Source organism: Dromiciops gliroides, chromosome X (genome assembly GCF_019393635.1).
Source record: "Dromiciops gliroides isolate mDroGli1 chromosome X, mDroGli1.pri, whole genome shotgun sequence".
Classification (NCBI taxonomy): Eukaryota; Metazoa; Chordata; class Mammalia; order Microbiotheria; family Microbiotheriidae; genus Dromiciops; species Dromiciops gliroides.
The window spans coordinates 4,603,945-4,628,739 of NC_057867.1; the positions used below are offsets into that span (position 1 = coordinate 4,603,945).

At 43.0% G+C, this 24,795-nt stretch overlaps 1 protein-coding gene across 2 annotated transcripts in view; it reads right to left on the reverse strand.

Annotated features, from left to right (window-relative positions):
• The window catches only part of CCNB3 (cyclin B3), a 43,124-nt gene extending 19,533 nt beyond the window's left edge, over positions 1–23,591 (reverse strand). Inside the window, exons 1-6 of one of the 2 annotated variants that reach the window (XM_043974401.1) lie at positions 23,469–23,591; positions 13,054–13,213; positions 4,679–4,762; positions 2,905–3,020; positions 1,284–1,440; positions 103–198 (exon numbers count right to left, since the gene is read on the reverse strand). In XM_043974401.1, coding sequence (XP_043830336.1) covers positions 103–198; positions 1,284–1,440; positions 2,905–3,020; positions 4,679–4,762; positions 13,054–13,176 — 576 coding nt within the window. In that variant the 5' untranslated portion in view covers positions 13,177–13,213; positions 23,469–23,591. The remainder of the gene's footprint in view (positions 1–102; positions 199–1,283; positions 1,441–2,904; positions 3,021–4,678; positions 4,763–13,053; positions 13,214–23,468) is intronic. The other variant, XM_043974402.1, reaches the window with a different exon arrangement.
• Between the last annotated feature and the right edge of the window lie 1,204 nt (positions 23,592–24,795).

The following is a 24,795-nucleotide window of genomic DNA, read 5'->3' on the forward strand; positions in this document are numbered from 1 at the left end:
AGGCTTGAGAGAAGACATAGAACAGTAGTTGAAAAAAGAAAAAGCAAACATTCCCCATTCTAGAATTTTACCAGGCTCCTGAGCCACCTGTATACCACATACCTCTCTTTTCCTCATGTACTTGAAGATTTCCTTGGCATATTCCGTGTTGGCATATGGGTCCTCTTCAACTTTTTCAATATTCTCCATCCCGGACATCTGTGGAGTCACAAGAAGGCTCCATCAGGAAAAGACAGCTCTCAGTGGAGACTCACAGATATACCAAGTATGATTCTTTCTTCCTACCCCACCCTTCTGCTAAGGTACTTCAAAGTTTAACCCCTTAGCAGGGTCAAACCTGAACTTCCTTGAAGTGTGGAACAGGTCACAATGCCTAGTAACTACTGCTCTGACTACTTCATAGACGTTTATATATATGAACTGCTGAAAGAAATCCTTCCTTACGCATGCTGTACCACAGGAGATTGGCATTTCTTTTGGGTAAAACCTATCAGGACAGAATGCTTTGATGCTGACAGATCTCCTTACTGCTAGATCAGCCTACCCAGTGGAATCTGAGCCCAGGGACCCTGTCTCCCTTATGTCTCCCTCAGTTGTTTGTTACAATTTAGTCTATACTTTCTGGTGGAGCCAAATGCATTTTCTAACTGGCATCTTGTCTTCCCTTTCCCAACTCAAGTCTCCTTCCACCTTCTGAGTCTTTTGAGGCTGGTCTGCATACATAATGACTTCCCTTTCTCTTCCTTGCCAAATCATAACCCTCTAATTCATTGCTCAAAGTTTACCTCCTCTAAAAGTCTTTCTTCATCCTCTACCAATATTCTAGGGGTAATGCAAATACTTACTCCTGGATCTTTATGCTAATTGATCTGTAGTTGTTGAAATCCTATTAGGTTCTGTATTCCCCCAGGGGAAAAAAAACCACATACCCTCCCTCTCAAACCTAAACTATTTAGTATCACTCAGTGGGTACTTAATAATAAATATTTACTTATTGGACATACTTATCAATAACCTAATAATAATAATAATCTAAGGGCAGTCTGATTTAAGGGAAAATTTGTACTAGAAGACAAGGAACATGGTCTGTTGAGCCCAGATCTTCAGTAGCCCTTCCCAAAAGTCCAGCTAGTTGTGGACAGATTCAGAAGTCATCCTAAGTAATATCATCCTCTGGCTAGGAGTGAAGGAAAATCTCTTCTGAGACATTTCATCGATGCTCCAAAGGTCATTTCGTCTAGTCAAGGAATAAGAAAAAAGGGGATAAGGGGAAGGAAGAGTACCTCACTTGGTCCTGGTTGTGCAGCTGAGGCTCCTTCAACACTGGGCTCCTCCTCCACCAGCAGAGGCGCCTCCTCTTCCTGCACAGGCATCAGCCCTTCCTTGACAGTAGACTCAGAGCTGACAGAGGCTTCCTCTGGAAGGGATTTGGGGGCAGACCTGTGGGAGAAACGAGACCTAGGACAAACTGTTCTAGGAGCCTAGGCCACTGTCTCATTGGGAAAGAGCATGAAAAGAGATGTTGTTCCTTAAGGAACTTGACTGGAAAAAGGGTCTCAGCTTCAAAACACACACAGATCTAAGCTCTTCCTCTAAGCTCTTCCCCCTCAATCAATGGTCACCGTGCTAAATAAACAGGCCAAGCAACAGAATGGGCACATTCTGACAGAGGCCTTTGACCTTTCTGTAATTTTTATTTCTCCCCACATTCTATGATTACCCATGGCAGAGGAGGAGACATGCATGGAGAACTCAAGGAGTGAGTGGGGAGAAGGGCACGACAGGCAGCAGAAAATGCCTTGGATCAGATAAGGATTCTTGTTCGACAGGCTAAAGAAGGGGATGATGGTATCTAGACCAAAAGTAATAGATGCCAAGCCTTCTCTGGTTATGATCTTCAAAGCCAGAATTCAGGGCTGGTGACAGAGCCCAGCTTTAGAAATCTCAACATGAAAATAGTAATTGAGAAGGAAAGAAGATACTAAAAGTTTCAAGGAACCTTGTTTTCTATGTGAGTAAAGAACCTGGCAAATTCGAGCTGTGATATGCAGAGAAAGCCCTTGCCAGATCAGATAGAAAGACAGCCTCCCTAATAGGGCCTTGAATACAGTAGAGACTTAAACAATTTGTTGAGCTGAAATACCAGGCAAAACCCTTAATCTAGAGGCTAATGCCAGATCAAGTTCTTAGGAGGCCAACCCACATGGAGAGCTAAACAGCTAGCTAATTTGGTCTGCACTGCCCAGCAGACAACATGGACTAGAGGAGATTGAGATCAAACTGTGGTGCAGGAGACCAAGGATATAATTATGGGTATAAGATATAAAGCAATATAGTCCCTACAGGGGAAATGTTAATGGCCAGGTCAGAAGAATAAAGCAGCAGAGATCAAGTTAAATATAGGTTGATGGGGTGAGGGTAGGGAGAAGAATCACTAATCTGATTGGGTAAAGTGGCAGGACAGTTCTAAGTCCCTTCACACATGAGGGCTTTTAAACAAAAGTAAAGACCAAGAAATAATGCAAGAATAGGAACAATCAGAGCCAGTAAAAGGAGGGTTACTTTTTAACAGCAAAAATTCAATTTCTCTCATGGGGTAGGAGTGGCAAACCTTTGATTACTTTCAGAAAAATTAAAATTGCCTACACTCCCACAAACGAACCATGAAAATGGTGAGTGAATTCCTAAGAGGTAAGCAAGAAGGCCCTTTTCCCAATTTCCTAAGCAAGACTTGTCCACAACTTCAGCCAACACAATCTGCTCCAGCACAGCTAAAACTTCATCTGATATAACCCCTAAGATTAACATGATAAACACCATCGTGGCTTACTAACCTAATTCTCTGATGAAGAAAGGATGTCATCCCCCTAAACTTCTGGTTTAACAAGGGCTTTTCTTACTTACTTTTTCAAGATGATCTCATTGTTTTTGGGGAGACCATGAGCCACTGCACTCCTAAGTACCTTCTTAGCAGTACCCTTGACCTCCTTCTTGGACTGTGTAGGCTGATTCTGGTGAGCCTGGAAAAGAAAGTGAATAGAACCATTACAGCTGTAACAGGAAAACCACTCTTCCCAGGAAAGTTTCAAAAAAAGGTGTAAGTAACACTAGTTAGAAAATATATTTTTATCATGTCTGATTTAAATAATTGTCAAGCTGCCTGGTTAGCTACCAGGTTTGGGGTAGCATTCTGGATCCTTGCTTTTTCTATTTAGCCTACTGGCCAAGAGATGGGAGGGAACGAAATCCCAACCAAGTTTGACTACCATGGCATATTTATGAGGTACACCTAGATATAGGGTCTAGCTCCTTCTCCTCTGGCTTAAGACTACTTACAAGGTATCAACTTAACCCATGGTCCAGGCTGAGCTGATAAGGCACAAGGCAGAGAATCTCAGCAGGCCACGTTCGGTGAACTGCAAACTACTAATGTTTAAATTAAAACACTTATTATCCTAGGAAAAGCAGGTATTGACCAAATTGTTATAGTTAAAGTTAGAGGAAAAACAGAAGCCACTAGGCTTCAGAGGCCTAATATGTAACACCAGTTGAAGGGGTCAAAAAAACATTCATCATCCCCCAGATATTGAACTGTTACCTGCCTGCACATCACCAAGCCTGAAAACCATCCCTCCCTACCCTTCTCCATTATATAAGAATCAAATGGACATCCACAGACATTGTTTATGTGCCAGAACTTCAAGGCCTGCATCTGAGAACTAGTTTTATAAGAGGGTATTGTATATAATCTGACTCAACCGAAGCCCATAGACTCCCCTACCCTACATGTTGGTTCCAAAATCACAAAGGAACCAGAGAGTTTTAGGACTATTCCAGAAGGATAACCCCTGTAATAGCTATGAAAGATACATTCCGCAGGCTACCTTTGTACAAACATCTACCTACTAAAGTACCCTGAGGTCTGTATCCTGAGCATTTCCTAGGGCAGGGCTTCTTCACCTTGTTTGTGTTATAGACCCCTTCAGCAATAGTCTAGTAAAGCCTATGGACCCTTTTCATAATTAAAATATAATTGTCAGAATATTTAAAATATTTTCAAGGACCACACATTAAGAATTCTTGCCTTAGGGATATGTCAAATGTTGCAATATCACCTTAGCAGTTCTACTTAACTGAAGGCAACTAAACTAACTCATGTGCCCTTGGAAGGGTTACCTAGGTGCCTCCTTGTGACGCTATGTTGTTTAATGTTCCAACAATTCCTTTGACTGCTGAACTCTGAGATTTATATCAACTGGCCCAAGTTGGATATATTGAAAAGAAATGCACGAAGATTCTAAAATAAGGACAAAATAAGGATTCCAAATGCAGCATGATACCTGTTTTACCTGATAAGCCAACACTGGGGAAAGGAAGGACCACAGAGCAGAGAAAGCATTCCTCTGATGCTCCCCCAAAAGTACTCTAAACTTAAATCTAAGTAAAGGGCACTCAGAGCCCTGAACCTGGTTTGAATCCATAAGAATACAAAAACCCCACTAACATTTAGTTTGAAACAGGAGGGGAGCCTCAGGGCCTAGGTATGAATTTCAAGTCCAAGGGTCAAGAGCAAAGCTAGACAGCAAAGGCAGTAAGTTCCAGCTACTTCACCACAGAGTTCGTTAGCCATCACCTGATTGAAGACACTGACAAGCCAAGACAAAACCAGGCTACTCACATTGGTGAGATCTCCAAAAGCTGACCGCTTTTTGGGTGCTCCCTGTGGTGAAGATGGTGATCTCTTTGCCTGGCTAGTTTCCTCCTGTTAGAAAAGAAGATATGCATGACAATATCTGTGGCCAGCCAATATGGAGGATCCATATTCACCTTAGAATCTCAGAAGATGCATCAGAAACACAACTACAGAAAAGCAATGCTCAGACACACAAGGACCAAACATACAGAGCCACGCCTGAAGGAGGTAGTCACTGGCCAAGTGGACACTCTAACAATACCATCTGACAACCAGAGGCCCTAGTCAAAAACTACTCAGAGTAGGGGAAAATTGCCTTTAATATTCTTTCACACTTATTTTTCTTTACCTTTTCCAACCTCCTGGTACCAGTTTCCACATGCTGGGCTAAGCCTATCTTCCATGCTCTAGAACAAAGCTTCTTAAACTGTTGGGCACAATCTATGGGGTCACGTAACTGAATGTGGGGGTCACAAAAAATCTGACAAGAGTAAAAGGTTTTTGAACACACGACAACCAAAAATTTAATTCAAAAATCAAATGTGTAATGAATCCAAGGTGTTTCTGGAAGCACTTGCCCATGTTGCATTGTGCAACTTCACTACAGCCTTGGTTCTGAACAAACAACACGTGTACTTTGCACTACGCATGCCATCACACCATGCAACGCCAACAAACGCTGCCAGAAACACCTCAGCTCAGATTTGAGACTACTGTACATTATGAATTGCAGTGTTTTCACTCTACATACAAAATGTTCTGCTCTTACAGAAACATAATTGTTTAATTACAGAAAATAAAGACTTTAAATATTTTCCTAGAATCATTCCTCAGCATGTAAGTATCAAATTAGTATATCTTTGGATGGGAGTGTGTTAGAATGCTTGATTTTTCAAATTGCTGCTATCTCCTTCTTTTACGAAAATGTGTTTAATTGCAGTGAGACAAAAGCCCTTTAATAACATTTCTCCACCTTCATTGCTGTATGTGTATGTAAGTGTGAATATTAATTTTAAAAATTAAGTACAACAAATGTAATTTCATAAAATAAAGCTGATATTTGAGAAATTATTAGCAATATTTATTCATATTTTGGGACAAAAATATTTTTCGGTTATAGATAAGTGACTAAATTTAGACAGAGGAGGTAAAAATACTGATGACAATGCAGCAGTCTTCACTACCAGGCTGTGGTGCACCTAAATTGACAAGAAAAAGAAAACATGTCGAATCATTTTTACAACATGGATTTACTTCTAATAATGACAACTGTGTGGAAAAACCCCTTTGCTTAATTTGTAACAAAGTTTTGGCTGCAGAGAGCTTGAAATCAGTCAAACTAAAATGATATCTTAATAGCAAGCATGCAGTATAGTGCAATAAACCAAAGGAACATTTTAAACAAGTTTTTAAATCTTTAAATAAAGAAAAATAATGTTTTGTGAAATTTGTTACTATCAACAAAAAGTATTTACTTGCGTCTTACAAAACTTCTTATTTAATTGCAAAAACTAAAAAGCCCTATGCAATAGAAGATCTCATCAGAAACAATTCATAGGAAAAAATATGGGGATGAAATTCATAAAATTCCTTTATCGAATGATATTTCCAAATGAATTTCTGAAATTAGGAATGACCAACTTATTACCAGGCTTAAGGGCAGCCCAAAGTTTACAATTCAGTTACATGAAACAACTAATTTTTTTTTTTGGGGGGGGGGTGAGGCAATTGGGGTTAAGTGACTTGCCCGGGGTCACACAGCTAATAAGTGTCAAGGGTCTGAGGCCGGATTTGAACTCAGGTCCACCTGAATCAAGGGCCAGTGCTCTATCCACTGCACCACCTAGCTGCCCCACAACTGATATTTTTAACATGGCACAGTTGTTACTTTATGTAAACTATGTTTATGAAGGAAGCAACATGAGGAATTATTGCTTTGTCACCCTTTGGAAGGGCACACAAGAGAGGTTTGAGTGAGATTTTCCCCACGACTTAAATATAAGTGATTTAACGGTGTTAGTAATCAGTATAATAGACTACAAATGGTGATTTACTCATTTTTAAGTGTTCTCTAGTCTCTTAAGTTAATAAGCACAGATATTATTCAATTATTCTTAACGTACTCTAAAATATTAATGTGTTCTCAGGAATCAGGATAACTAAGTCCCTTTTTTGTATTCATTGTTGTACACTGTGGTTAACCAAGGCCCCCAAAATAGCATCTTCTAAGCTGAAGGAACCAATTAGATTCAGAGAAAGTGACCAAGACACAGCTGAAAGACTAAGAGACTAGGACAGTACCTTTGGAGACTAGGATTGTACTTTGACAGTACCGCCTGATCAGATTGGACCAATCAGCATTAGAGATTGGAGGAGGTCAAGAAGATATAGGTCTACAACAGTGACTAGGGACAAGGGACTGTATCCTAGGCTAGTTCATGATTTCTGTCTTTCTGTACATGAGTGTTTTCTCTGTTGTAAATGTGGGAGGAGTCTGTCTAAAAATAGTAGGGTATAAAAGCATTCAAGCCTTGCTGGAATATAAAAACCCCTGGATCCCTAGGCTCGGGGTCTTCGAGTTCTAGAACTAAGACCAGCTTTATTGTGAGACAGGTGCCCTCTCTCAATAAACCTGTTTCCCTACAGCTTGGAGACTTCATTTTTCTTCATCGGACTTAGAAACTTTCATGACAGGGGAAGATACATATCTTAATTCGATGAATTTTTCACAAATGAAGGTTTACAGTGGGAATGTTGCGTTGGAGTCTGTACAGATGGTTCTGGAGCAACGATGGGTGAGACTGTTGGATTTGTAGCAAAAGTTAAAGCAGAGGGGGGCAGCTAGATGGCACAGTAGATAAAGCACTGGCCCTGGATTCAGGAGGACCTGAGTTCAAATCCGGCCTCAGACACTTGAAACTTACTAGCTGTGTGACCCTGGGCAAGACACTTAACCCCAACTGCCTCACCAAAAAAATTTTTAAATTAAAAAAGACTCAATGATTTATAGGGGCAGCTAGGTGGCACAGCGGATAAAGCACCAACCCTGGATTCAGGAGGACCTGAGTTCAAATCCGGACTGAACCACTTGACACTAGCTGTGTCACCCTGGACAAGTCACTTAACTCTCATTGCCCCACCCAAAAAAACCCCAAACAAACAAAAACCAAAAACTCAATGATTTAAACATGTCACTTCAAGGAAAAAATTGTAACATATTTATGTTAAAAGATAAAATTGAAAGCTTTCCTTTAAAAATTAACATATGATTAGAGAGATGCAAATTAAAACAACTCTGAGGTACCACCTGACACCTATCAGATTGGCTAATATGACAAAAAAGGAAAATAATAAATGTTGGAGAAGCAGTGGAAAACTTGGAACACTAATGCATTGTTGGTGGAGCTGTGAACTGATCCAACCACTCTGGAGAGCAATTTGGAATTATGCCCAAAGGGATATAAAGATGTGCATACCCTTTGATCCAGCAATAGCACTTTTGGGTCTTTTTCCCAAAGAGATCATAAAAAATGGAAAAGGACCCACATGTACAAAAATATTTATAGCTGCTCTTTTTCTGATGGCAAGGAATTGGAAATTGAGGTGCTGCCCATCAATTGGGGAATGGCTGAACAAGTTATGGTATATGAATGTGATGGAATTCTATTGTGCTGTAAGAAATGATGAGCAGGAGGAGTTGAGAAACCTGGAAGGACTTGCATGAACTGATGAGTGAGATGAACAGAACCAGAACAACATTATACACAGTATCAACATTATGTGTTGATCAACTGTGATAGACTAGATTCTTCTCACCAATCCAATGGTACAAGAAAGTTCCAAAGGAAAAGGCTCTCCAAATCCAGGGAAAAAAAAAAAAAAGGAACTGTGGAATATGGATGCTGAGTGGACCACACTATTTCTTTTGTTTTTGGTGCTGTTTGTTTTTCTTTTTTGAGGTTTTTCCTTTTTGCTCTGATTCTTCTCTTATAACATGACTAATGCAGAAATATGTTTAATGTCATTATATATCTATCTATATATATCTATATCTATATCTATATCTATATCTATATATATATATATATATCTACATATCTATATATATATAAAACCTATATCAGATTACCTGCTGTCTAGGGGAGGGGGGAGGGAGGGAGATAAATTTGAAATTGGAAATCTTATCTAAACAAATGTTGAAAGCTAAAAAAAAAAATAAATTTTTTAAAAAAATTAACATGTGAGGGGCAACTAGGTGGCGCAGTGGATAAAGCACGGGCTGTAGATTCAGGAGTCTCTGAGTTCAAATCCAGCCTCAGACACTTGACACTTACTAGCTGTGTGACCCTGGGCAAGTCACTTAACCCCAATTGCCTCACTTAAAAAAAAAAAAAAAGTTAACATGTGGGCAGCTAGGTGGCGCAGTGGATAAAGCACGGGCTGTAGATTCAGAAGTCTCTGAGTTCAAATCCGGCTTCAGACACTTGACACTTACTAGCTATGTGACCCTGGGCAAGTCACTTAACTCTCATTGCCCCACCAAAAAAAAAAAAAAAAGGTAACATATGCAATAATAGGGTGGAAAATGGTACTTTAGAAATGTTTACAGCTACAGATGATTTTATAATTGAAAATAACTTTTCTGGCTATGGGACTGTGCATACCCTTTGACCTAGTAATACCACTACTAGGGTCCATATCCCAAAGAAACCATAGAAAAGGGAAAAGGACTCACATGTACAAAAATATTTATACCAGCTCTCTTTGTGGTGGCAAAGAAGTGGAAATCAAGGGATGGGGGCAGCTAGGTGGCACAATAGATAAAGCACCAGCCCTGGATTCAGAAGGACCCGAGTTCAAATTTGAGGACCCGAGTTCAAATTTGGACTCAGACACTTGATACTTACTAGCTGTGTGACCCCGGGCAAGTCACTTAACCCTCATTGCCCCGCAAAAATAAAACTAAACAAAAACAAAAGGAAATCAAGGGGATGCCCATCAATTGGGGAATGGCTGAACAAGTTGTGGTATATGAATGTAATGGAATACTATTATGCTGTAAGAAATGATGAGCAGGCAGATTTCAGAAAAACCTAGAATGACTTAAGTGGACTGATGCTGAGTGAAGTGAGCAGAACCAGGAGAACATTGTACACAGTAACAGCCACACTGTGTGATGATCAACTGTGACAGACTTAGCTCTTCTCAGCAATACAATGATCCAAGACAACTCCAAAAAACTCATGATGGAAAATGTTCTCCATATCCAGAAAAGAGAACTGTGGGGGGGCAGCTAGGTGGTACAGTAGATAAAGATCAACCCTGGATTCAGGAGGACCAGAGTTCAAATTTGGCCTCAGACACTTGACACTTACTAGCTGTGTGACCCCGGGCAAGTCACTTAACCTTCATTGTCCCACAAGGGGGAAAAAAAAAGAACTGTGGATTCTGAATGCAGATTGAACCATACTGTTTCTACTTTTTTGTTGTTTTCTTTCTTTTTTGAGTTTTTTCTCTTTTGTTCTGATTCTTCTTTCACAACATGACTAATACAGAAATATTTTTAATGTGATTTTACATATATAACCTATATCAGATGGCTTTCTATCTTGGAAAGAGGGGGCGAGGAGAAAAATTGGAACTAAAAATCTTAAGAAAACAAATGTTGAAAACTATTTTACATGTAACTGGAAAATAATAAAATACTTTTATGATTAAAAAAATAAACTGAGGGGCAGCTAGGTGGCGCAGTGGTTAAAGCACCGGCCCTGGATTCAGGAGTACCTGAGTTCAAATCCGGCCTCAGACACTTGACACTTACTAGCTGTGTGACCCTGGGCAAGTCACTTAACCCTCATTGCCCCACCAAAAAAAAAAACAAAACTAACTAAAAAACAAAAACTGAAACATGGGGGGAAAAAAAAAAAGAAAGAAAATAACCTTTCCAAATAGTTATCATTGATCATCTGAAATGCCTGGAGACACAGTTTCAGAAATACTTCCCTTCAAATTTTGATTCTAAGAAACTTAAATTGGGTTCATAAACCATATTCAATTGAAATAAAAAAATGCCAGTCATCTGCCATTAAAAGTTCAAGAAGAATTTGCTGAGTTATCAAGTGACACAGTTTAAAATTTCAGTTTCCTTAAAAACTGTTAAAATAAAGTTTGGGGGAAAAAAAAGAATTTTGGCTTGGGATTAGGACAGAATTTCAAATAACTTCTGAAATGGGCCTAAACATACGCTTGCCATTTTGTACTACATATTTATGCGAAGCAGCATTCTTAGCATTGATGATTATAAAAATCAAAATATCGATCAACTCTGAAAAACACTGAAGACACTCTACGTCCTACAGCAAATACTCTGCCAAGATTTAATTCTTTGTGTAAAAATAAACAAGCACATCCATCTCATAAGTATGCAAATTTGCTTTCATCTTTAATAAATGATAAAATTATGTCTACCAAAGAATTGTTTAAAAAGAAATTTCTTTATGATTTATTAACAGTAAATGTTTGATTTGTTTTACTTAATTTATATACCCATATACCCAAGGTCACGTAAAAATTTCTTGGGTGAAAAGGGGTTGAGTGGAAAAAGTTTAAGAAGCCCTGATCTGGAATGAGCCTTCCCAAATTTCTCTCCCCTGCAATTCCTTCCTCCTCCCCCCCCCCCCCCCCCCCCGGCAGGACAAATGGTTCTCTGGCAGCTCTATCACAGGTAGACTATCTAATTAAAAGAATTCAGAGTAAGGCATAAGTAATAGAGCTAACACTTCCATGGTAAGCAACAAATGAGATCATACAGAATACTTTACAAACCTTGATGATGACGTTCAATGTGAGGCACACTGGGATAATATTTGTAAAAAGCACTTAGCACATAGCCTGGCACGTTCTAGGTGCTACATAAATGCTAGTTTTTTGTTTGTTTGTTTGTTTTTTTGTGGAGCAACGAGGGTTAAGCAACTTGCCCAGGGTCACACAGCTAGTAAGTGTCAAGTGTCTGAGGCTGGATTTGAACTCAGGTCCTCCTGAATCCAGGGCCAGTGCTTTATCCACTGGGCCACCTAGCTGCCCCAATGCTAGCTATTATTAATAATCATGTTATCATTAAAGTACACCTAGATCAAACCCTTTAATAAAGGTATTACATTAACTCCAAGAAGATCGATGACAGAGAAGTTCAATATATACCAAAATATTTATAGGAACATTCTTGGAAATGACAAAGAACTGGGGTAGAAGTGAGTGACCAATGATTGGGAGATAGCTAAACATATTGTGGTATATGAATATAATAGAATATTAGTGCACTACTGAAAAAGACAACTAGGAGAAACTCATACAAACATAGGAAAACCGGGATGAATCAATACAAAGAAAGCAAAGCTACAACAATTTACAACATGACTACAGTAATGCAAACGTCTTCATTATCAGAATTCAGGTTACCCGCAACAGCTAAAGTTCCACAGTTCTGACAAACACTTCCTTCCCTTCCAGCTCAGAGGTGATCCACTGCAGGTGCAGACTGGTACCATATGCCAGCAGGCACTGTCACTGTATTGGTTTGGGTTTTTTGCTAAATTGTGTTTCTTTGTTATAAGAGAGAGCTGTGTGTGTGCACATGTATATAGTTATTAGGAAGTAGTACACAAAGGAGAGTTTTTATGGGGGGGGGGGTTGTCTAGGTAGTGCTAATGATGACAAAATGATGATGATAAAAGCTAACATTTCTATCGTGCTTATTACTAGGTTCCAGGTACTGTGATTTACAATATTATCTCATTTGATCTTCACAACACCCCTAGGAAGTAAATACTATTATCATCCCCATTTTACAGATAAAGAAACTGAGGCAAGCAGAGAGTAAGTGACTTGCCCAGGGCCACATAGCTAGTAAATGTTTGGAGCTGGATTTGAATTCTGGTCTTCCCAACTCCAAGTTCCGCGTTCTATCCCCTCGGTCACTTGAACACTTAAAAATGCACAGGAGAGGGAAGGAGTTTCCGAGTGATACAGACAAGGAGGACAATTTTGGAACTATCATGTTAAATTTATTATATACTTATATGTCAATAGAATGATGATTTTCTATATAATCCTCTTTGTGTCCTTTACATGTGAAATAGCATTTGTTAATGTTTGTCAAGTTGAAAAAAAGACATTTTAAAAAAGAAAGTGACCAGTCTAAAAAAAAAGCTGTTATCAGTACAATCTATTTGATTTTTTAATAAAGCACATGATACACTTTGGGGGGGGGGGGGCAGTGCAGTATTAGTGAAAAGACTCAAAGGTAGGGAAAGAAGCACAAAGCAAGCACCAGTAAAAGCAACAACTCGCTCCTAGCTAACCTTGTCCACTTCTTGGCTCTCCACAGCTCTAACCGCTTCAACTCTAGTACCCTCCATGGGTTGAGTTTTGCTGGATCGGAGTCCCTTGCTGTTGGCAGACCTGGAGTTTCGAGGCACTGGCATCTTGCACAGATTCAGCAGTTGTTCCTCCACCGTTCTGCTGCAATCAGAAAGGAAAAGGATCCTTTATCAGAAGCTTTGGAGGCCCGTGAGAACAATAATCACTGAACTAAAAAGACCCCAAATTTTCCCTGAGAATGTATTATTATCCCTGGACAATGGGAATCCCTATCAATGGACACTGAGAGGTATGGCCTTCAGTACTGAGCCCAGAAACAATTTCTAGGGTAGATTTTCATCTGCCCTAGAAACAGGATTGATGATTTAATTATTTTTAAGGGGCTGTCTAAGAACTCACATTAGCGCCCCACACACACCCACACACCCTCCTCCACCCTCTCTCCCTCTCTGATATTATCTAGGACCAGTCTCACTTTCATCAAACTGAGTCTGCTTTTTCTAAACAACAGTGTTCAATGGGTTACACAATATTTAAAACTTTTTATTCCAAAAAGCAAAGGACACAAACTATTGAACAGTGACCAAGGTACTATCACCTTGGTTTTGAGCAACTGCCACATTTAGACCTTTTGGGGCACCTGGAACACTTGGAGGCTTACTTCAGAATGTCTCCCGCCCCATGAGTTATCAGGATATTACAAGCCCCAGAATTAACTATACCAAATTATATTGGAAGGGTCCCTTCACTTCAGCTGAGAACAGTAAAAAAGAACTCTCCCACTCAGTAGAGCTCATCTATATGACAAAGAAGACACTTAATAAAAGAGATGCTGCTGCCAGATCTCCAGATTATTTTTCCAGAAAAGATAAGGGAAAATTTTATTAAAGTCACTAAGGAGCCAAAGTGTTTATTTGTTGGGGGAAGGGGAAGGACAGACCCGAACCCCATATCCCCCAGGCTTTGAACCTGAACCTGCAGGGGGCAGCATTCCCACCTGCTCCCACAGCTACAGCAACATGTCCTTTTGGGTCTTTATCCTATGAAGCCCATCCTGGCAAGACTATCCAAAGAGCTCATGGACCTCAGCTTAGGAGCCCCAGGAGCATACAGCAAGGAACTATTAGGTTCCACTTCTATAACAATAAGTCACTGAGAATTCAAGAACATTTATATAAGGTACAAATGGTTAAAGCTTATATCGAGTAAACACAGGGTATGCTTCCCTGCTAAGGGTGGTGGTACTGACATTTGATGCCCTCGTTACAGAAGGACAACAAAACTACCAAGCAGAGCCCAGATGGTGGAGTGAAGCCAGGAACTTGCATGAGATCTCCCAAATTCCCCTCCAGACATCTTTAAAATAACACCTCAACATGAATTTTAGAACAGCAGAATCAACAAAAGGTGGAGGTGAAACAATTTTCCAGCCCAAGACAATTTAGGAGGTTGGCAGGAAGGGACTAGTTTCACTGGGGTAAAAAAGCAGGGGTAGCAATCATGATCTCAGACAAACCAAAAAGCAAAAATAGATCTAATTAAAAGAGACAACCAGGAAACCACATTTTTTTTGTTGTTTTTTTGGGTTTTTTGCAGGGCAAGGAGGGTTAAGTGACTTTCCCAGGGTCACACAGCTAGTGTCAAGTGTCTAAGGCCAGATGTGAACTCAGGTCCTCCTGAATCCAGGGCTGGTGCTTTATCCACTGCTCCACCTAACAGCCCCCTCCCCCCAAATTCTTAAAGAAAAAGTTAAATGAGTTGCAGGAGGAAACAGACAGTAAAACTATACTAGTGGGGGACCTCAACTTGGGAAAAGTCTCAGAACTAAATAAATCGAACCAAAAAGTAACAAGAAGGTAAGGAGATGAATAGAATTTAAGACAAGTTAGATATGATAGACTTCTGGAGAAAACGTAATGGGAACAGAAAGGAATATACCTTTTCTCACCAGTACATGGCTCCTACACAAAAAAACTGATCATGTATTGGGGCAAAGCTTCTTAAATTGTGGGTCATGACCCCATATGGGGTCACATAACTGAATGTGGGAGTTGCAAAAAATTTGGCAATAGTAAAAGGTTTCTGAACTTCCAGCAACCACCCCCCACACACACACACCTATATACCCAGGATCACATAAACATTTCTCATGCAAAAAGGGGTCACGAGTACAAAAAGTTTAAGAAGTCCTGTATTAGGGCATATAAACCTCACAACAAAATGCAAAAAAAAGCACAAATCTTAAATAAATCCTTTTCAGATCATAATGCAATAAAAATTACATTCAATAAAGGGCATTTAAAATTAATTGAAACTAAATAATCTAATCCTAAAAAATGATCTCAAAGAACAAATCAAAGAAATAATCAATAATTTCATTAAAGAGAACAACAATGAGAAAACATACCAAAATTTATGGGATGCAGCAAAAGCAGTACTTAGGGGAAAATTTATATCTCTTAATGCTTACATCAATAAAACAGAAAAAGAACAGATCGATGAATTGAGCATGCCACTAAAAAAACTAGAAAAAGAACAAATTAAAAATCTTCAATAAACACCAAATTGGAAATCCTGAAAATCAAAGGAAAGAATAATAAAAATGAAAGAAAACCATTGAACTAATTAATAAAACTAGGAGCTAGTTTTATGGGGCAAAAAATAAATTTAAAAAACAGTAGTTAACTTGATTTTTTCAAAAAGAAGAAAACCAAATCACCAGTATCAAAAATGAAAAGGGTGAATGAAAGGGGTAATTATTAGGACCTATTTTGTCCATCATATGCCAACAAATCAGAAAATCTAAGTGAAATAGATGAATATTTACAAAAATATAAATTATGTAGATTAACAGAAGTGGAAATAGAACACTTAAATAATTCTATTTCAGAAAAAGAAGTTGAACAAGCATAAATGAGGTCCCTAAGAAAAAATCCCCAGGGCTAGATGGATTCACAAGTGAATTCTACCAACTAAGGAACAATTTAGTTCTTAGAAGCCAGGCTTCTCTTTACACCAAGGGTCCCCAACTTCGGTGTGTGTCTAGCACGGAGGGGGGTGAGTCTAAAGGACTGTGCACAGTGCCTAAATGGATGGGGAGATAAAAAAGAGAGGGGAAGAAAAGGGATAGGATAGTAAACTGAGGTAAAAGTAGGACCTCTGAAGAAAGGAAGGAGGAGAGGAATAGGGGAAAGGAAGAATAGGGAACAGAAGGGAAAATGGAGTGAGGAAAAGCAGAAATGAGGTAAATATAGGATAATGAGAGGCAGGATAGCTGAAGAAAAATGGTATAAGAAGTGGTAGAAGACAAGGTAAAAATGGGGTCAAAGTAAGGGAATGTAAGATAAAACTGGGGGGAAGGAAAAAGGGAGCTGGTGTAAAAGTGGGGTAAAGAGTAGAAGGGAGGGGCAGCTAAGTGGTGCAGTAGATAAAGCACCAGCCCTGGATTCAGGAAGACCTGAGTTCAAATCTAGCCTCAGACACTTGACACTTCCTAGCTGTGTGACCCTGGGTGAGTCACTTAACCCTCACCGCCCTGCCCCCAAAAAGAGCAGAAGGGAAGCTGAGGTAAAGTGGGGTGAAGAGAAGGGGAAACAGGTAAATGTCAGGGAAAGAGGAGGAAGGGAGCTAAAGTAAAGTGGGGTGAAAGGAACAGGAGCTAAGGTAAACATCGGGGAAGGGAAAAGGAGTCAAGATAAAAGTAGGGGGGAAGAACAAGGAGGGCTGAGGTAAAGAAGGTGAGAAAAGAAAGGAAAGGGACCTGATGTAAAAGTGGTGGAAAGGGGCAGGGAGGTAACATTTGAATAAAAGGAAGAGGAGGGGGAGTAAAAGTAGAGAGAAAGGGGAAGCTGAGGTAAACGTGGGCTGAACAGAAAGGGAGCTGCCACAAATGTGGGAAGCTGAGGTAAAAGTGGAGTGAAAGGGAGCAGAACCAAATTAAAAGTGGGGTGAAGAGAAGAGCTGAGGGAAAAGTAGGGGAAAGGGGGTTATGGAGAAAAAAAGCAGAGAGGAGGAGCTGAGGGGGAAACTGTGAAAAGAAGGGAAGCTGGGGGGCAGCTAGATGGTGCAGTGGATAAAGCACTGGCCCTGAATTCAGGAGGATCTGAGTTCAAATCCGGCCTCAGACACTTGACACTTACTAGCTGTGTGACCCTGGGCAAGTCACTTAACCCTCACTGCCTCGGGGGAAAAAAAAGGAAAAAAAAAGAAGGGGAGCTAAGGTAGAAAATAAGTGGAAAAGGAGAAAGGCAGTTGAGGTGAAAGTGGGGTAAAGCAAAGGCAAAGAGAAGAGGAGAAGAGGGTGAAGAGAAGAAGAGAGAAAATCAAAGTGGGGAGAAAAACACGGGAAGAGAGAAGAGCTGAAGGGAAATTAAGGTGAAATGAGAAATCGAGGTAAAGAAACATGAAGAGCAGAGCTAAGGTAAAAGTGAGGTTTTAGAGAAGGGAAGCAGAGGGAAAAGTGGAGGGAAAGAGAAGGGGAGAGGAGGCAAAAGTGGAGGAAAACAGAAGAGGAGCTGAAGTGAAAGTGGGAGAAGAGGAGCTGAGGTCAAAGTGGGGAGAAGGAAGGGAAAATTGGGGGGAAATGAGAGTGGAAGAACTGGGGGAAAAAAGAGAGAGGTGGGAAAAGTAGGGAAGAGAAGGGGAGCTGAGGGAAAAGTGAAGAGAAAAAGGGAACTGAGTCTAAATTGCCAAGAAAGGAAGGGAACCTGAGATAAGGGAGGGGGGGGGGAGAGAGTAAGTAGGATAAAAATAGGGTCCAAAGAAAAAGAGCTGAGGTAAAGGGAGGGAGAAGCTGAAAAGCAAAAAGAAGGGAAAGCAAAGGTCAAAATGGTGTGAAGAAAAGCTGAAGTAAAGGGGGCAGGAAGAGAAGAAAGAGAAACTGAGGCAAAAGTCGGAGGGGAGGGAGCTGAGGTAAAAATAGGGAGAAAAGAAGGGGTGTCAAGGGGAGCTGAGGGGAAAGCAGGGGTTTCACACATGAGGTGAAAGTGAGGAGGAGGGGGAAGGAAAAATTGGAGGTAAGATAAGGGGGAGCTGAGAGGAAAATGGAAGAAGAATAAGAGTGGAGGGAAAGGAAGGGGAGTAAAAAGTGGGGGAAATGAAGGGAAATTGAGGGGAAAGGGTACAGAAAAGGGGAACGGAGACCAAAAAAAAAAAAAACAGTGGGAAAGGGAAGGAAGCTGAGGTTAAAGTGGGGAAAGAGAAGGGGACCTGAGGAGAAAGGAGGGGGAAAGGAAGGGAAGGGAAGGGGAGGGAAAAGTAGGAAGAAAACAGGAACCAAGATAAAAATGGAGTGAAAAGTAGGGAAGCTGAGATAAAAGTGGGGGGAAGGTGAGCTAAAATTGGTGGGGACCTGAGGTAAAATTGGGTGGAAACCTGAAGTAAAATTGGGGGGAAGCTGAGGTAAAATGGGGGGAAGGAGCTAAAATTCAGGGGGAAAGTGAAATTCAGGTAAAATTAGAAAAGCTGAGGTAACATTGGGGGGAAACCTGAGGTAAAAGTAGAGGGAAACAGGTAAAATTGGGGGAGACCTGAGGCAAAAGTGGGGGACACCTGAGGTAAAAGTGGAGGGAAACTGAGGTAAAAGTGGGGGAGACCTGACGTAAAATTGGGGGAGACCTGAGGTGAAACTGAGGGGAAACTGAGATAAAATTGGGGGAGACCTGAGGTAAAATTGGGGAGAAACTGAGGTAAAAGTAAGGAGAAACTGAGGTAAAAGTAGGGGGGAAAGGAGCTAAAATTGGGGGGGAAAGTGGAGTTCAGGTAAAATTAGAAAAGCTGAGGTAAAATTGGGGGTAAACCTGAGATAAAATTGGAGGGAAGCTGGTGTAAAAGTGGGGGAAATGGGGTAAAAGTGGGGGAAAACTGAGGTAAAATTGGGGGGAAAAGGAGTTCAGGTAAAATTAGAAAAGCTGAGGTAAAATTGGGGGGAAAGTAGAGTTCAGGTAAAATTAGAAAAGCTGAAGTAAAATTGGGGGGAAACCTGAGATAAAAGTGGGGGAAACAGGTAAAATTGGGGGGAAACCTGAGGTAAATTTGGGGGGAAAGTGGAATTTAGGTAAAATGAGAAAACCTGTGATAAAATTGGGGGGAAACTGAGGTAAAAGTTTGCGGGGGAAACCTGAGATAAAATTGGGGGGAAAGTAGAGTTCAGGTAAAATTAGAAAAGCTGAGGTAAAATTGGGGGGAAACTGGGGTAAAATTGGAGGGAAACCTGAGGTAAAACTGGGAGGAAACCGGAGGTAAATTTGGGGGGGAACCTGAGGGAAAATTGGAGGAAAGCTGAGGTAAAATTGGGGGGAAAGGAGTTCAGGTAAAATTAGAAAAGCTGAGGGAAAATTGGGGGGAAACTGAGGTAAAATTGGGGGGGAGTAGAGTTCAGGTAAAATTAGAAAAGCTGAGGTAAAATTGGGGGGAAACCTGAGGTAAAAGTGGGGAGGAAACAGTTAAAAGTGGGGAAAAGCTGAGGTAAATTTGGGGGGAAACCTGAGGTAAATGGGCAGGGCAACCTGAGGTAAAATTGGGGAGAAAGTGGAAGTCAGGTAAAATGAGAAAACCTGTGGTAAAATTGGGGGGAAACAGGTAAAAGTGTGTGGGGCGGCGGGGGGGGGGGGGAACTGAGATAAAATTGGGGGGAAAGTGGAGTTCAGGTAAAATTTTAAAAGCTGAGGTAAAAGTGGGGGGAAACTGAGTTAAAAGTGCAGGGAAAGCTAAGGTAAAATTGGGGGGAAAGGAGTTCAGGTAAAATTAGAAAAGCTGAGGTAAAACTGGGGGGAAACCTGAGGTAAAATTGGGGGGAAAGAGCTGAGGTAAAAGTGGGGAAAACCTGAGGTAAAATTTGGGGGGAACAGAGGTAAAATGTGGGGGAAACCTGAGGTAAAACTGGGGGGAAGCAGGTAAAAATGGGGAGAAAATGGAGTTCAGATAAAATTAGAAAAGCTGAGGTAAAATTGGGGGGAAATCTGATATAAAATTGAGGGAAAGCTGAGGTAAAACTGGGGGGAAACCTGAGGTAAAATTGGGGGGAAACTGATGTAAAAGTGGGGGAAAATGGAGTAAAATTGGGGAAAAGCTGAGGTAAAAGTGCAGGGAAACCTGAGGTAAAATTGGGGGGGAAGTGGAGTTCAGGTAAAATTGGGGGAAACCTGAGGTAAATTTGGGGGGAAACCTGAGGTAAAAGTACAGGGAAAGCTAAGGTAAAATTGGGGGGAAAGGAGTTCAGGTAAAATTGGGGGAAAACCTGATATAAAATTGAGGGAAAGCTGAGGTAAAACTGGGGGAAACTGATGTAAAAGTGGAGGAAACTGGGGTAAAATTGGGGAAAAGCTGAGGTAAAAGTGCAGGGAAACCTGAGGTAAAATTGGGGGAAAAGTGGAGTTCAGGTAAAATTAGAAAAGTTGATGTAAAATTGGGGGAAAGCTGAGGTAAAATTGGGGAGAAACTGAGGTAAAAGTGTGGGGAAACCTGAGGTAAAATTGGGAGGAAAGTGGAATTCAGGTAAAATGAGAAAACCTGTGGTAAAATTGGGGGGAACCTGAGATAAAATTGGGGGGAAAGTAAAGTTCAGGTAAAATTAGAAAAGCTGAGGTAAAATTGGGGGGAAACTGATATAAAAGTGAGGGGAAACAGGTAAAATTGGGGGGAAACTGAGGTAAACATGGGGGGAAACTGAGGTAAAATTGGGGGAAAAAGCTGAGGTAAAAGTGGGGGAAAGCTGAGGTAAAAGTGGGGGGAACTGAGGTAAAATTGAGGGGAAACCTGAGGTAAAAATTGTGGGGGACACTGAGGTAAAAGTGTGGGGGGAAACCTGAAATAAAATTGGGGGGGAAGGGGAGTTCAGGTAAAATTGGGGGAAACCTGAGGTAAATTTGGGGGGAAACCTGAGGTAAAAGTGCAGGGAAAGCAGTTCAGGTAAAATTAGAAAAGCTGAGGTAAAATTGGGGGAAAACCTGATGTAAAATTGAGGGAAAGCTGAGGTAAAACTGGGGGAAAAGTGGAGTTCAGGTAAAATTAGAAAAGTTGATGTAAAATTGGGGGAAAGCTGAGGTAAAATTGGGGGGAACTGAGGTAAGATTGGGGAGAAAGAGCTGAGGTAAAAGTAGGGGAAACCTGAGGTAAAAGTGGGGGGAAACTGAGGTATAAGGTGGGGGGAAACTGAGGTATAAAGTGGGGGAAACTGAGGTAATATTGGGGAAAAGCTGAGGTAAAATTGGGGGGAAACCTGAGGTAAAAGGGCAGGGAAACCTGAGGTAAAATTGGGGGGAAAGTGGAATTCAGGTAAAATGAGAAAACCTGTGGTAAAATTGGGGGGAAACTGAGGTAAAAGTGTGTGGAGGAAACCTGAGATAAAATTGGGGGGAAATGGAGTTCAGGTAAAATTAGAAAACCTGAGGTAAAATTTGGGGTAAACTGAGGTAAAATTTGGGGAAACCTGAGGTAAAATTGGGAGGAAACCTGAGTTAAAAGTGGGGAAAACGGAGGTAAAAGTGGGGGGAAACTGAGGTAAAATTGGGGGGAAACTGAGGTAAACGTGGGGGGAAACTGAGGCATAAAGTGGGGGGAAACTGAAGTATAAAGTGGGGGAAACCTGAGGTAAAATTGGGGGGAAATCTGAGGTAAAAGGGCAGGGAAAGCTGAGGTAAAGTTGGGGGGAAATCTGAGGTAAAATTGGGGGGAAACTGAGGTAAAAATGGGGGGGAAAGTGGAGTTCAGGTAAAATTAGAAAAGCTGAGGTAAAACAGGTAAAAGTGGGAGGAGACAGGTAAAGTTGGGGGGAAATCTGAGGTAAAATTGGGAGAAACTGATGTAAAAGTGGGGGAAAGCTGAGGTAAAAGTGCAGAGAAACCTGAGGTAAAATTGGGGGGAAAGTGGAGTTCTGGTAAAATTAGAAAAGCTGAGGTAAAATTGGGGGGAACCTGAGGTAAAGTTGGGGTAAAGCTGAGGTAAAAGTGGGGAGAAACTGAGGTAAAAGTGGGGGAGACCTGAGGCAAAATTGGGGGAAATCGAGGTAAAAGTGAGAGAGACCTAAGGTAAAATTGGGGGAGACCTGAGGTAAAACTGAGGGGAAACAGGTAAACGTGGGGGGAAACAGAGGTAAACATGGGGGGAAACAGGTAAACGTGGGGGGAAACAGGTAAAAGGGGCGGTGAAGTTCCGGTAAAATTAGAAAAGCTGGGGTAAAATTGGGGGGAACTGAGGTAAAAGTAGGGGGAAACTGAGGTAAAGTGGGAGAAACCTGAGGTAAAATTGGGGGGAAACTGGGATAAAATTGGGGGGAAACTGAGGTAAAATTGGGGGGAAGCCTGAAGTAAAACTGGGGGGAAAGAGCTGAGGTAAAATAGAGGGAAACCTGAGGTAAAAGTGGGGGCAGTGAGGGCCCTCCCCCAACCGCCCTCTCACCAGCTCCAATCGTCCCAGTCGCCTCCCTGGCTCTGTCCCTAGGCAGTTGGGCGCCCCGCCGCGCTACGCCGCGTCGCGCCTCTAGGCCTGGGCCTCGGGCCTGCACTTGGGCTTCGCGCCTGTGGGCCTAGGCCTGGCTCAGCGGGAGCGGCGGAGCGGCACCTAACAGAAGCTAGGTCAGAGCGCGCACTGCAGGAGCGGCCTCAGGGGGTGGAGCTTAGCAACCCGGCGCGTGGAGGGCGGGGCCTCGTGCTCGGCGGAGGTGGGGCCTGGAACTTGCCCAGGCCACGTAATGCAAGCTCTGCGTGCGGGAGCGCCACCAACGGGGGAGGGGGGGCGGAGTGTTATTTCTTTATGTACATTAGGGGGCGGGGCCCCGTTCTTCCAGTGGGGAAGGAGAGGGGACTGCTCTAAGTTCTAGGGGGCGGGGCTTCGTACCTCGTGGGTGCGGAGTGCGGACTAGGGGGCGGGGCCTCGTGCCCTGCTGGGGGAGAGGGGGGGCTCTCTGAGAGACTGTTTGGGTCCCACGTGCCCTGAGGCCAGCGGAAGGGGGGAGAGGGGGTGGTAAGGGTCTGCTCCACTGGCAGCTGCAGGGATTTTTGAGGGGTGCGGGCTCGTTTCCCGCAAGGGAGCCTCCGGACGCTCCCAGGGGCGGGGTGGGTCTCGCGTCCCGCCCGGGTTGGGTATGTTTCGGGGGCTTCAGGAGGCGGGGCCTCACCGAGGCTGGGGAGTCTGGAACCCCGCCAGGGTCCCCAGGAGGTAGGCGCCCCCGAAGGTGTCCCCTGGGGTCGGCGCAGGCCTATGGGCCGTGGGTCGGGAGCACAGGTGGCCGGTCCCCTGGGCAGGCGGGCGGGCACAGGGATTCCCAGTTCACATGCACTGCTCACAAGCGTCAGGAGCTCAAGGAGCTTCCCCAAGCAGCCGGCCCGGCGCGGCCCTTCCCTCCCCGAGTCCCCGAGTCCCCGAGTCTCGCGGAGCACCGGGAAGCCGGCCGCCTTACCTGCCCAAGGCTCCGGTTCTGCGGCGCCGCCGTATTCGGTCCTAGCAAGCGCAGCTGCCGCTCCGTTCCCCCCAAGAAGCCCGCAGTGTGCAGGGCAGCAGTCGCGCTCGGGAACCAATTTTGAAAACTGCCACCAGAGAAGAGAGCCCGTCTGTGATTGGTCTCCGGCCAGCCAATCGGCACACCAGGCCCGCTGTGCTATTGCCGGGGCCCAGGCGGAGGCGCTGGGCTTTTTAAAATCGAGCTTGGCAGCCAATGGAAAAGCAGCGTGAGCCGCAAGGGGCGTGCCCCCCGAGCGTGCCGGGGTGCGTGTCGTCCCGTGAAGGCGGGGCCCCCTGGGCGGTGGGGCGCGTGGGCGGGGCCTCGTTTAAATGACACTCCGCGGCTCCTGCCGGGGTGATGGGGGGCTCTGGGCGTCGCGGGAGCGGTGCCCGCGGGCCTGGTCTCCTCCGAGGCCTCCCGCCGAGAGCTTTGTGCCGGGAAGCGTGACTGCAGCTTGGTCTCTGCCGCCGGGCAGCTTCTGGGAGGGAGCTTGGCGTGGCCCATTCGCCCCGGCCATTGAGCCCGTGGCATGGCTCTGTCCGTCCTGCCTTCGGGTTTGGTGCCCCCACCACAACGTTCCACCCTCCGGCATTTGTTTCCAGGTGTGTACTCTCTCTTGGCTTGGACCGTTCTCAGCTATGAGTGAGGGGCTCCGCTACCGTGTTATTGCCCATTCTCTTCAATAGGGAGGGGAGTTCACTGTGTGCCAGGCACTTCACCAAGCCCTTTACAAACGTCTTGTTTAATCCTCACAACCCTAGGAGTTCGGGAGCTCCATTTATATTCTCTCCATTTTACGGATGAAGAAACTTAGGTGGAAAGGTTAAGTGACTTTCCCAGAGTCACCTAATAAGCGTCTAAAGTCAGAGGCCCAAGACTAATCTGTGCCACTGATGCCTGGATAAGCCCCTTTAAAATGTTAAAAGGGGTGACCTTGACCAAGCCCCTTTTCTGGACCTTAGTGCTCATCAGTAGTTAGTAGGTTGGACTACGTGGTCTCTAAGGACTCTTCCAACTTTAGCATCCTGTGATTCTATGCATAACTTTGAAAAGCCTTCACCACCCATACTCCTGTCTTCCTCCCACATCCCTAATTCCCCCGTGAGTCATTCCTTTGGTTTAAAATTCACACGTTGCCTGTAAGGGGGTCCCTTAGTCTTTGGAACATTCTGAATCAGTTTAGCAGACCCAAGAACAGGTGTTTTGACTGTATATACCTTCTCACTAAACATCCTCAAAGAAAGGATAATCACTTGTCAAGAGTATTGTAGTGAGGATTCTGGGA